At 42.9% G+C, this 13,896-nt stretch overlaps 1 protein-coding gene across 2 annotated transcripts in view; it reads left to right on the top strand.

Moving 5' to 3' along the window:
- The window catches only part of LOC142463092 (uncharacterized), a 291,163-nt gene that overhangs the window by 102,267 nt on the left and 175,000 nt on the right, over nucleotides 1-13,896 (top strand). For both annotated transcript variants that reach the window (XR_012787370.1, XM_075565366.1), the window contains exons 15-20: nucleotides 2,100-2,218; nucleotides 3,598-3,882; nucleotides 6,210-6,365; nucleotides 7,180-7,364; nucleotides 12,471-12,653; nucleotides 13,482-13,573. Coding sequence is in view for 1 of the 2 variants with exons in the window: in XM_075565366.1 (XP_075421481.1) it covers nucleotides 2,100-2,218; nucleotides 3,598-3,882; nucleotides 6,210-6,365; nucleotides 7,180-7,364; nucleotides 12,471-12,653; nucleotides 13,482-13,573 (1,020 nt within the window). In the remaining variant the exon portion in view is untranslated. The remainder of the gene's footprint in view (nucleotides 1-2,099; nucleotides 2,219-3,597; nucleotides 3,883-6,209; nucleotides 6,366-7,179; nucleotides 7,365-12,470; nucleotides 12,654-13,481; nucleotides 13,574-13,896) is intronic.

Here is a 13,896-nt window from a genome sequence, read left to right as displayed (position 1 = left end):
TACAGATAGGGAGCCGGTATTGCTGTTCAGGACGTGCTGACAGGCGCATGCGCGAGCTGCCGTTTGCCTATTGAGCGAGATGTACTTACTCGCGAGTGTACTTAAAGGGAGTGTCCTTAAACCGGGGTATGCCTGTATAGTGCAATAAGCCTAATAAAAAGGCTGGTGGTGAGGATTGGTGATAGGAGTTATACTTGCATATTCCCCAAATAATAAAGGCAACTCCCAAATCAGTGGCAATTCATTTCTCTGGTAGTCTGATAGAAGAGGACCTTCCACGGGAAAGTCAGAGAAAAGAGACCAATCGTGCAGGCGGTAAAACTATTCTTTATATAGTATCAGCACTAACACTCGCATTGTGTCAATTCTTTGAAAGCGTTGTATCAAGTACAATGATTGTGTGATGGAAGGTAGCGCTCTCACCGCCTCTCACTCCCTCACAAACTCGACATCTCGCAGGAGAGTCTCCGCACTTCCAGGCTGCATCCCCGGATGCTCGCCTTCACTGCAGACGCGCCCCTCTCTCTCTTCTTTGGATATGCACAGGCACACTCTACGCTTTTCACCACTTGGCGGTTTAATCCGGAGTAACATAATATGCGAGTACAACTCCAATCACCAATCCACACCACCAGCGCTTGTTATTAGGCTTATTGCTGTGACGGTAGTGAGGGTTTGGCCCGGGATTAACGGGGTTACCCCCCAAGGGCCCCCCTCTAACCTCGCCAGGGAGACAAGGGGTTAACTGGGCTGAGGCCCAGAACTGTGACTTAACCCTTGTTAAATAACATGAAAATGCTTATTCCCCTGTGTAAATGTATTCTCCCCTGTTCCCCTGTCCCATTGTAATGTCTGGGTTAATCAGTGTCTGCATAAAACACACACTGGGACTTAAGGGGTTAACTGTGAAAGCCCAGTGGGCTAAGTAATGCGTTATCTGTGTATTCCCTTTGCCTCATGGGCCTGCAACTGCCTGTGCCAGCGTGTAAGTGGATGGCCTTGTATGGGTGGCCTCTTATGAGAAATAGCTGCAGGGCAGGGATGTCTGGAGCATGAGGGGAAAGGGGGGTAATATTTTAACCTGTCTTGCCTGCCAGCAAGGTATTCTTAGCTGGTGTCTTAGAGAAGAGAAGGTTTTAGAACCCCACATGATAGATGCAGCCTCAGGGAAAACCCCCAAGTACCCACATATTAAAAATATAACTTTGTCATAAGAGGGACATATATTTTTAATATGTGGGTACTTGGCAGTTTTCCCTGAGGCTGCATCTATCATGTGGGGTTCTAAAACCTTCTCTTCTCTAAGACACCAGCTAAGAATACCTTGCTGGCAGGCAAGACAGGTTAAAATATTACCCCCCTTTCCCCTCATGCTCCAGACATCCCTGCCCTGCAGCTATTTCTCATAAGAGGCCACCCATACAAGGCCATCCACTTACACGCTGGCACAGGCATTTGCCGCCCCTTGAGGCAAAGGGAATACACAAATAACGCATTACTTAGCCCACTGGGCTTTCACAGTTAACCCCTTAAGTCCCAGTGTGTGTGTTATGCAGACACTGATTAACCCAGACATTACAATGGGACAGGGGAACAGGGGAGAATACATTTACACGGGGGAATAAGCATTTTCATGTTATTTAACAAGGGTTAAGTCACAGTTCTGGGCCTCAGCCCAGTTAACCCCTTGTCTCCCTGGCGAGGTTAGAGGGGGGCCCTTGGGGGGTAACCCCGTTAATCCCGGGCCAAACCCTCACTACCGTCACAATTGCACCCTATTTTATTTTTCTACTTTTCGTTTATTCCATCCACATTCCCCTGTTTTGGACAATAACGTCTCCTATGCTAATGACTAGTTCCCAGTGGAAGAGGAGGAGCGGGACAGTATTTAATAGCATGCCGGCATTAAGCCGCGGACTGAAGAGGCGGAGAGAGGCTCCTACCCACGGCTGTGACATCCCTTCGGCCTGTGCACCATAATATATTTGGGTAATGTGCAGCCTTTTTGGGGGATTAAGAACCGCACACGTGGCACTTGAAATAAATCTTTTTGCCTAATCCCTAGCACTGTACTAGAAAAAAAAATTTTTTGCCTCCAGGATCTGCAGGTGCTAATATGGAGGCCACATTGGTATTTACACCCTCATCGTTCATTCCGCGGTCTGCGATGGCCAATCTTACGATGCACACAATGGGACAAGCAGTGAATGTACTAGAGGTGAGTTTGTACAGTGAGGAATAGTATTGATATTTTAATTTTTGTTTTGAGACTTTTTTTTGGTTTACCAAAACTACAACAGGGGGGCTTATGCAGAGAGGTACGGTAAGGACAATTTCGCCAGGTTTGTGGCAAAAATGTCCGCATTCAAAAAGTTCGTGGCGAGAACTTGGCGGGAAAAGTCAAATCCGCCAGAATTATGTAGTTTCCAAAATTATTAGCCAAACGGGTGGCGAGAAGCTTGATTTCGCCATTTTAAAAACACGCACTATTCCAGTAGCTCCGATGCGCATGTATGCGCCAATCGGAGCTACTATATGGCGCGTTTGTGTAAAATTTTGCCCGCCAGCAAAAGTTGGCTTTATTATTTATTTATAAAATATTTTACCAGGAAGTAATACATTGAGAGTGACTCGTTTCAAGTATGGCCTGTTATGATGGCCAAATACCGCATGCCTCTGAATGCCGAGTTTCACGCCAAGTGAAACTCGCCAAATTAACAATTTACCGCACACCGGGCTACCGGAGTACCCTGCATAGGACGAAATTAAATGCCAATCCTGTGGCGAATTTATTGCCGTTAAGCCTTTCTGGTACGTACCTCTCTGCATAAGCCCCAGTATCTACTAATCATGTATTTTCATTTTGTGGTGAGAGTGATTTTTTTTTTTAGTGGAAACAGATAATGGGACTCTAAGAGACGTGCAGAGGTACAACTAGGGAGACATGTTTGGGAAAAATAAACCATGGCTTTTATTTATCCTGTAGCTTTAAGCAATACAGTTTAAGGAAGCACACAAATAAACAAATATCCTATTCCTTGTAAGGGCTAACCCACTCTCCCAGTCCCTATCTGCAGGGCTGGGAGGATAGCCAACCTATGACCCCAACGCCCAAAGAGGTACCTGTAAGCAGGAAGCTTTTTATGTCAGTCTCTGGGTTGTATCCATTGGGGGCCACCCTCTGGTGGGTTCCAGGGTCCGCTGTGCCCTGGATGTAGAGGGTCTGGTTTCAGGGTGGGTTGCAGGCAGCACAGTCCTTGTGTGCTAGAGATCTCTCCTGCAGTTCACACAGGAGGCTTTTCTACCAGTCTGATGAGCCAGGTGGAGACTGGTTAGTTGTCTGTAGCTGCACTTAACCAGCTCCCCGCTGGGTTCCTCAGACCAATACAGGCTTTCTATTGAAGCCCTTTTAGACAGGGGGTCTGCCCTGTTACAGACTCCAACCAAACAAAAAAAATATTTCTATCTAAGCTACAGTACAATATATAATCCATCTTTACATAAAGAAACATGCAGGCCTGAGGCAGAATAAACCTCCCTGGCTTCCTATGTATGAATATAGTACTGATCCCATCACATGTCATTGTTTTACACTAGCTTGGCGTACGTTTAGAGAACGCTGAAGACCTTCTCAAAAAGATATTGGGCCATCACGCTTTTACGTTAAGCGAATTCTTTGCGATGAAAAACGAAGAAGGCAAAGACGCCAAGTTTGAATCTCCTGTGGAGACTGTCACCAAAGCCAACGGGAGGAAACAGACATCCAAGAGATATAACGACGGGGAACACCCGGAGAGAGAACCCGGTCAGCAAAATATGAAGGAATCCAAGCACAGCTGCCCAAGTGGAAAGTATAACAAACTGAATGAGTTACAGCAAAAGGTACTGGGCCATATCTCGCCCACCCAGCAGATGCAACCCTCAAGTCAGCTTTCGCTTGAACCCTTTTAGGTTAAAGAAATAATACTGTGTCCCAATTTTGTAATTGACTCGGTTTCTTTATTTTTTCCATATACCACCACCACAATATTACATAGCATCACTGTGGCCTGGAATCATTTTCATGTTAAGTACTGTATCTGAACAAAGGGAAGTCTCCTGCTTTACCGTATGCTATAAGACGGTCTGTCCTTATAAAAATAAAGTATGACAATAAATGCTATTTTATTGTCCCATAAAGAAGCAATCCAAGCGGGCAAATTATTATTATATTTTTACAGTACATAGGGAAGCAGGGGGTCTCCAGAGCTGTTAATAATCCGGAGTTCTATTCATTTCAGCTTGGGGGACCCCCTGCTTCCCGGAGATACTTACCTTCGTAGGTAGTGCTGGTAGCCGCTCTGATTGGCTACCAGGGATCATGTAATGACCACTTTTCAAAGCTCCTACGTCCAGCGGGCTTGCTAGAAAGGCAGATTTATGTCACATGAAACCTGTAGAGTTCTGGACACAGATTAATAGGAGGAAATGTGTTGCATCTCATAATACAGTCTTTTTCAACAGGGGTTCCCTGGGTATCCCTAAAGGGTTCCCTGCAATTTTCAGGTAATGTGAAAATTGTACCAAACACAGAAGAATCTACAATGCATCTGATCTCAGATCTGCTATTAGAGAGGGTTGGGGTTCCTTACAATGCATCTGATCTCAGACCCGCTATTAGAGAGGGTTGGGGTTCCTTACAATGCATCTGATGTCAGACGCGCTATTAGAGAGGGTTGGGGTTCCTTACAATGCATCTGATGTCAGACGCGCTATTAGAGAGGGTTGGGGTTCCTTACAATGCATCTGATCTCAGTTACGCTATTAGAGTGTTACCGTCGCATACATCACTGTGTACTGTCCAGGAGACAGACCCGTTTAGCAGAGGTGTAGAGTAGAGACCGACCCATACCTGGGAGCCGAATCCTGAAGAGTAGAGTAGTAAGGTCCGGGTCCGCGGCCAGGGCAGGAGAAGGCAGAATAAACATGGTCACTCTTCCGGGGTCAGGGCTGGAGACGGCAGAGTAATAGGGGTCAAAGTTCTGAGGTCGTAAACGATAGGCAAAGCGCAAGACAGGCAGGACAAAGCATCCAGCCGGGAACAAGGTTAGCAGAACCTTGAACAGGAGGAGAGGGGAATGAAGCCTTATAAAGGGAGCAGGCAGGTGCAGGCAATAAGTCCAGAATGAGGCAGACTTCCTGCCTCGGTGGCCATGTTGTTAGAGGCAGACGTCCTGCTTCCGTGGCCATGTTGGGAGATCCTATATCGATCCAGAATGAGGTGGACATCCTGCCTCGGTGGCCATGTTGGTAGAGGCAGACGTCCTGCTTCCGTGGCCATGTTGGGAGATCCTATATCGATCCAGAATGAGGCGGACTTCCTGCCTCGGTGGCCATGTTGGTAGACGCAGATGTCCTGCCTCGTCAGCCATGTTGAGGGATCCTTATATAGAGAGGGTTGGGGTTGCTTACAATGCATCTAATCTCAGACACGCAGATTGGGGTACCTTAGAATGCATCTGATCTCAGACGCGCTAATGGAAAGGATTGGGGTTCCTAACAATGCATCTGATGTCAGACTATTACAGAATGTTGGGGTTCCTTTCAATGCATCTGATCTCAGACGCGCTATTAGAGAGGGTTGGGGTTCTGCAGAATGTCACAAGATAATTATAGGGTTCCTTACTTAGAACAAAGGTGTAACCACTTGATTAATAGGAGGAAATGTGTTACATCTCATAACATGTATCTCCTTTTATTGACACTCACTCAATCACCAGCTAATGCACACGGAGCAACATTGGAGCGAGATGAAAATGCCTCTATGTGCATTATTTTTTCTCCAAAATTGCTTTAATATATAGGGATCAATACTTCGAAGTAGCCACTCAGGCTGTTTTCAGATGAAAATGACACGAATAGCTGCTTCAAAGTATATACAGTACAATTTACCCTATAGCTCCAAATGTATCAGATTCAGCATGTATCATAGCTCATCAATATATACGGATTTAGGAAGGAGCTAAGCATCACCCAAATTGTATTGGGATGTATCTAATTTCACCTTACTGTGACATTTGCAGCATTAAATGAACGTATAAGAAACTTGAGAAATATAGACGTTGCTTTAATTTGAAGCAGCCGCAAGTAGAACAAATAATGTCATGATCCAAATAACGCTTTCTTTTGCTCGGATAACTAGCAGCCTCTATGTTTGTGTCCTACTCCAGTTTACCCATGGAATGGAAACCAAGAAAGTGTTGAAATGTGGACTGAGCATGAAGATCTTTGGAAATGAGCTCAGCTTTCTGGATTGTGAAGGAGTGAAAGATAAAATGAAACAGTACTCTCTGAGTATGGCTGAGCTAGCTGTAAAACTCCTCAAGGTAACATCAGTCATGTCAGATCTTAGACAGTTCTTTGTCATTTCTACAGTACTCAGTACATTCCTTAGAGGCTTGGACAGTACATAACAATATACCAGTGAAAGGATTAAAGAAGAGAGATAGCATTTCATTTATTTAGCTTAGTTTTTCATATAGTCTGCAGGGTCACGTATAGGACTTCTACCTGCTGAAATTCAGGGCAGAATTGGCTCTTTGTTTTTGTCTACTGTACACAATGTTTTTAGGTTTCCTTTGCATCAAAATGACAACTATGACTCGTTAAGAATGATCTCAATCGATCAAGAGTTATCTTTGAAATAAACGTATTATGCAACTATGAAATAAATGTTACCATGCATCTCTGCTTCAGTCCTTTTCTGACATACTGAACATATTTTTAACACCTTTTGCTAAAATGACTTGATGTATAAGAGTAGGACCCTCTCCAAAACCCCAATGCTGGGATTCATATGCAATAAATCTATCATGGACTACCAGCATTTAATAGTCCATTAAACACAGGCAAAGTAAATAATTGTTACATTTCCCATATGGTTATTACTGTATGTAGTACACGGATACAGGCGGTCCTCGGTTATCCAACGGAACCCCTTCTGGAAGTAGCGTTGGATAGTGAAACCGCTGTAAAGTGAGCCCCATGTTAATCAGTGGCGGTGAGCGTTGGATAACGCATTCAGGCGTCGAAAAACATCCCATAGGGTGGCATTGTAAAGCGTTGGATATGCCATTCGTTGTAAAGTGAAACGTTGGATAACGAGGACTACCTGTATTGTACTTTTATTCTGTGTTATAGGGCCAAGAAGTTCAATACAACAAACGCCTTAGTTTGGCAACAGAAGAAATAACCTTCCCAGTTCTTTCTGGATTTCCAGTTCAACTTTCTCTCAATGCCACGGCATCTACTAACATCAAGATCAGAGGGAATATGGACTTCAAGCAGCAGTCACATTTTTTCATTAATGGGTATATCAAACCAAGGTAGGAGACCCTGGGCACACATACCCTACTCTTGTAGGGAAACTACACAATATTAATTTATTAACAGAAAAATAAAGCTTAGTGTTTCCCATAGTAGGGTATTTATCAAATTCATTTTAACTGGTTCTGTTTCAAGGGTATCCGTTGAGTTTTCTTTGACCATGAATGTTTATAAAGAAAATATTGAGGTGCATGTTTTAATTGGGTTCAGAAATAGTACAGAGACAGTATTTATGCATGTATATCTATTTATATAGCGCCATCAATGTTCATAGCTTCACAACAGGTATGTACGCGACATAATAATATAACACATAATGTGGATAAGCGCTTCAGACATAAAAGTAACATTAGGAAAAGGAGTCCTTACCCCGAAGAGCTTACAATCTAAGTGGGAAGTAGGAAGAGCGTACAGAGACAGTAGGAGGGTGTTCTGCGAACTGCGTCTGCAAGGGGCCAAGGTCGATGTATGAGGTATATAGTATCAGACACTACTCATATGCTTCGTTAAAATGGTGTTTTTTAATATGGGTCTTAAAAATGAATAGAGAGGGTGCAAGTCAGATATTTAAGGGAAGGGCATTCCAGAGGTGTGGGACAGTGAGTGAGAAAGATGTTAGGTGGGAGAGGGTTTTAGATACAAAAGGGGTAGAGAGAAGACATCCTTGAGCAGAATGCAAGAGTTGGGACGGTGAATAGTGAGAAATTAGAGGTGAGATGTAAGAAGGGGCAGAAGAGTGTCTAGCCTCAAAAGTGAGAAGAAGAATTGTGTGTGATGCAGAATGATGGGGAAGCCAGGAGAGGGATTTCTGCTGGGGAGACGCTGAGACAGATTTAGGAGAAAGAAAAGTGATTCTAGCAGTAGTGTTTAGGATGAATTGAAGGAGATTTCTTGTCGAGATGGTGAGCGCATATAAGAGAGAAAAGGTAAGATAAATACTTAATATATATAATCAACTAAATGGAACAAGCATACACACAGGGAATGAGTATTGAATATATAAAAAAATGGATATGCCAGATCTTACTCACACGGACAAGTGTGAGCCAATCTTGTCAAGGTTTCTTTTTGGAGGAATCCACTTCAACTGATAGTACCCAAAGCTGATTTGGGGGTTCCTAGTAAAAGCAGTTCACTCCCTCTGGTATGCTCCAAACAGGGATGAAAACGCTCGGTGAGTAAAAGATAATTTATTGGAACAACAAGTAAGTTTTCAGAACTTACATGTGAGTAAAACACTTCTAGCATCGTCTCCGTTGCTGCCGTGTCCGGACCTGACGAAGCGAGAGATACTCGCGAAACGCGTAGTCCTGTGTCGGCATAGTTGTTCTGTTTGTGACCACTTAAGGCCACCGTACCTCCCGAGGAAAAACTCATCTGCAGGCCCTGCGACCGGACGCGGCAGCAAGGGAGTCCCCGCATGAGCTGTTACGACGGAGACGGCTGCCAGAAGTGTTTTACTCACATGTAAGTTCTGTAAACTTACTTGTTGTTCCAATAAATGATCTTTTACTCACCGAGCGTTTCCGTCCCTGTTTGGAGCATACCAGAGGGAGTGAACTGCTTTTACTAGGAACCCCCACATCAGCTTTGGGTACTATCCCTTGAAGTGGATTCCTCCAAAAAGAAACCTTGACAAGATTGGCTCACACTTGTCCGTGTGAGTAAGATCTGGCATAGCCATTTTTTGATATATTCAATACTCATTCCCTGTGTGTATGCTTGTTCCATTTAGTGGATTATATATATTAAGTATTTATCTTACCTTTTCTCTCTTACATGCGCTCACCATCTCGACAAGAAATCTTTTATTGGTGGAGATAAAGGAAGGATCTCATAAAGGTTGAGCTGCAGTTTGAAAGGGCCAGTATACAATTTTGTTTGTTTTTAGGCTCCCACGTGTGTTTGTATATTTATACATCTGTATTATTTTGAGTGTGTAAGGGGAGCGCCGTAGTTTCTTTCCACTTATAGATTGAAGGAGAGACAGGTGAGAGGCAGGAAGTATGGACAGTAGAAGGTTATAATAGTCGAGACGGGAGAGAATGAGGACCTGCCTTAGAGTTTTGAGGACCTGCCTTAGAGTTTTAGCAGTAGAGCAACAGAGGGAAGGACATATCTTTGCAACGTTACGGAGGAAAAATGTCAGGCTTTAGCTACATTGTGAATGTGAGGGAGGAGTCGAAGAAAAGACAGGACAGAGCCCTGGGTACACCCACACAGAGAGATTGACAGAGGAGAGGGAGATGTTTGCAAATGAGATACTGAAAGTATGCTGGGAAAGGTAAGAGGAAATCCAGGATAGACCTCTGTTTCAAGAGTATGGAGAATGTGATGGAGAAGAGGTTGGTCCACAGTATCAATGGCTGCAGAGAGGTTGTGTAATATTAGCAGGGTGTAATGACCTTTGTCTTTGGCAGTAAGGAGGTCGTTAGTTGTTTTAGTGAGGGCTGATTCAGAGGAGTGAGCAGTGCAGAAGCCAGATTGTAGATGATCTAGGAGAAAATAGGAGGTGAGAAAATGGAGCGAGAAAATACAAGATGTTCAAGAAGTGATTATTTTAATCAGGCAACAGTATCACTGCCATTTCAGTCCTCACATAAGGTCCTCGGGAAGATTGATACATCAGTGATAATGTTTTCTGAATAAAATCATTGGTATATTTTGCTAAGTGTGACCAGGTATTTTTTACTATTTGGTTCAACTTTGTTTTTGTTGTAGGCTAATGTACAATTTGAAATACAACAACCGTAAAAGCTATATAATGTCCTAAAAGCACACTATAAACATCATGTCCTATTACCATCAGAAGATGGGTAGTCCAAGGGAAACATCGGTGGTCATTCTTCAAAAGTGGGGACAAAAACACTGTCTCAAACAACAGGCCAATCTCACTTCTCCCAATACTATCCAAAGTCATGGAAAAATGTGTCCACTCCCAATTAAGCGATTACTACACCAAGACAAATTTCCCTAGCCAATTCCAATCTGGCTTTCACCCCAAACACGCCACCGTAACTACCCTGCTAAAAGTTTGCAATGAAATCCAGTGTGGAATGGAACGGGGACAACTCACAGGTGCAATATTCCTAGATTTTGCAAAGGCTTTTGATACTGTTGATCATGCTATCCTGCTTAACAAACTCCAGAGCTCTGGAATAGGGAAACATGCTTTAAACTGGTTTCAGTCCTACCTATCAGGAAGATCCCAACATGTGTCCATCTCAGGCTCTAACTCCAACACTCTGGATAATTATTTATTTATTTCTAAAATATTTTACCAGGATGTAATACATTGAGAGTTACCTCTCGTTTTCAAGTATGTCCTGGGCACAGAGTTAAGACAAATAATACATGGTTACAAATACAGTTACATAAATGAACAGGGTATACATTATAAACAAGACATTGCATGCACAGTTAAAGAAAATATATATTATTTAGGTGATTAGGATATCACCTGTGGTGTCCCGCAAGGCTCTGTTCTGGGGCCCCTACTCTTCTCAGTGTTCATCAATGATCTTCCCACAGCTTGTAAGGAAGCCTCAATACACATGTATGCAGATGACACAATCCTATATGCACACAGCCATAGCCTCTCTGACCTTCAACACATACTTCAGTCTGACTTTTTGAGACTCGAAAACTGGATTTCCCACAACAAACTGTTTTTAAACACTGACAAGACTGTAACAATGGTATTTGGGACCAAGACTAAATTTTTAAAGCTTCCAGCGACTGAGCTCTAGGTTAGAATCAACGCTAACACCACCCTAACTCCTGTTACTAGTTTTAAATACCTGGGCATATGGTTTGACTCCCACTTAACATTCGGGATGCACATTGATACCCTGACAACCAAGAACTATGCCAAACTAGGGGTACTTTACAGGAACAAATCCTCCCTAAGTCTCCTGGTCAGAAAGCGTATCGCACAGCAGATGCTAATGCCAATTATTGACTATGGATACATAGTATATGGCTCGGCACCTCAAGCCCACCTTAGCAAACTTGACACCCTCTACAATTCAATTTGTCGTTTTGTTCTCCAATGCAACGACAACACACATCACTGCGAAATGCTCAAAGAACTAGATTAGTCATCACTCGAGTCTAGGCGCAAAGTTCACCTTTCCTGTCTTGCCTTTAAATTCTTTATGGGCAAGCTACCCATCTATCTGAACAAGCTCCTCACCCCTACCACATGCAGCACTTATCATCTGAGATCTGACTCCAAAAGACTGTTCATGGTCCCAAGGCTCAACAAAGTATCCGGCCGTTCCTCCTTCTCTTACTGTGCACCCCAAAACTGGACCAACCTACCAGAGACTCTCACATCCACCACCAGTTTAAGTTCTTTCCAATCTAAGGCTGTCTCACATTTTAATCTGGTCTGTAACTGTTTCATACGCTCATAATATATATTTTCTTTAACTGTGCATGCAATGTCTTGTATATAATGTATTCCCTGTCCATTTATGTAACTGTATTTGTAACCATGTATTATTTGTCTTAACTCTGTGCCCAGGACATACTTGAAAACGAGAGGTTACTCTCAATGTATTACTTCCTGGTAAAATATTTTATAAATAAATAAAAATATAAATACAATTTATCAAAGTCTCACAGCTGCAAAACTAGTGCAAAATACGGCACTGGATTTATCAAAGAAGAAAAGTCCATTTGCTTCAATGGAAATATTCGTCCTCGATCTATTTTCTGCACTTTTCTGTCCCTGTTTTGCAGCTCATGACTTTGGTTAATAGACCCATTGTAGGAAACTAGATGTCGGAGTTCAAATCCACTGTGCTCAAGAGATTGACCATTTAATGCTTTCTTCATTTCTGATGGAACCACCCCACAGATTTGATGGGTACTGCTACTCTTTATCTTTACAGGTTTTCTGTGCGGCTAGGAACACTGTACAATTTAGTGATATCGTATAGGAAAAAGCACTTATACAGGTTTTAACCCTAGACAAGACGTTGGCTGTAATGCGTCTGTACTGATTTTACATTGTTATAAAGCATGTTCATGAAATATTAACTATTTCAGAAATACCTTACATAAATTGTACTAGTTCAATGAATATTTCTCATGTATAGCGCTTTAATCCAGCTTTCTGCTCAAATGGGGACCGTGGGAACACTGGGGAAAATCGGCCTCAAGTGGGTAACTGGCATGAGGGCAATGAGCAGTTTGGATGGTGGAATTCAGATGAAGAAGGGACAGGAGCTAAAGGTTTTCTTGAACACCCCAGAGGAGTCCATGGAGATACTTGATTTCAGGTAGGATTGATAAGATCATATATTTTTTTAATGACTACTCATGCTATCCCTCATATGCAATATGGTAAATAGGGGGGAGGTGTTGATACAGGTAACAATGCATTAACTCCACTCACTGGTATGGCCGTCACTTTGATGGCCATTATAATGTTCACTTAAAGGAGCAATCCAAGCTGTGTGTTAAACTTTTTTAAATAGCATTGAAGCAGGAGGTCTCCGGAGCTGAACCCCATTAATTTCATCTTCGGGGACCCCCTGATTCCAGAGATGCTTAGCTCTGTAGGAGGTGCCGGTATCTCGTTGCTGTTTAAAGGTCCTGGTCACATGGGCCAATAGGAAGCCTCGCGGGATGACGTGATGGCTTCTTATTGGCCTGTGTGACACGGGAGCTTTGAAGTCGAAATTACGAGAACCCCAGCTAGCCCATCCGGAGCTGCTACTGGCACCCCGTATGGAGGTAAATATCTCAAGAAGCAGGGGGTGCCCGGAGCTAAAATTACTGGGGTTCAGCTTCGGAGACTCGTGCTCCAATATTATTTAAAATAAACGAACCATGTGATCACTGCACTACTATTCACGTGACCCAAAATATGGAATATCTGTGGCACTCTGCTGCTGCATACATTCTTGAACTAAAAGGGTTAATAGTTTGTTCTTCTGGGATAAAGCACAGTATGACTCCTTTTTAGGGAAGTTTAACCACGAACCTAAGCCTAGTATGTCCAATACAGTAAATATTTATGTAGGTTACAGTACAGTACATACGTATCTATACGTCTGTGAACAAAAAACAAATCATCCACTTTGTTTAACCTCTTTCTGTTACAGCTCTGAATTATATCTTGTAGCTGTGGACGGGTTAGAGAAAATGAACAACCCTACTGGTCAAAGACAAAGAAAATCATGCATCAGCGAGGAGGGTGAGTTTACTATCGAATCAATGTCTAATAACATCCAGAATTGTTTGCAGTAAACCAGTTCATGTTCAAAGTGAATGTTTCTACACTGCCTCTAATCCTCAGTATATTAGGTACAGTATTTGGGAGATGGCGGGTGTGTTTGGGTTTGTGGAAATTTCTTCAACAGATGTACAGGCATACCCCGCATTAACATACGCAATGGGACCGGAGCATGTATGTAAAGCGAAAATGTATTTAAAGTGAAGCACTCCCTTTTTCCCACTTATCGATGCTTGTACTGTACTACAATCCTCATATACGCGCATAACAGATGTAAATAAGGC

The sequence above is a fragment of the Ascaphus truei genome, chromosome 11 (assembly GCF_040206685.1).
Source record: "Ascaphus truei isolate aAscTru1 chromosome 11, aAscTru1.hap1, whole genome shotgun sequence".
NCBI classification, from domain to species: domain Eukaryota; kingdom Metazoa; phylum Chordata; class Amphibia; order Anura; family Ascaphidae; genus Ascaphus; species Ascaphus truei.
The sequence above is the reverse complement of the archived record's forward strand: the minus strand, read 5'-3'. Positions and strand labels throughout refer to the sequence as shown.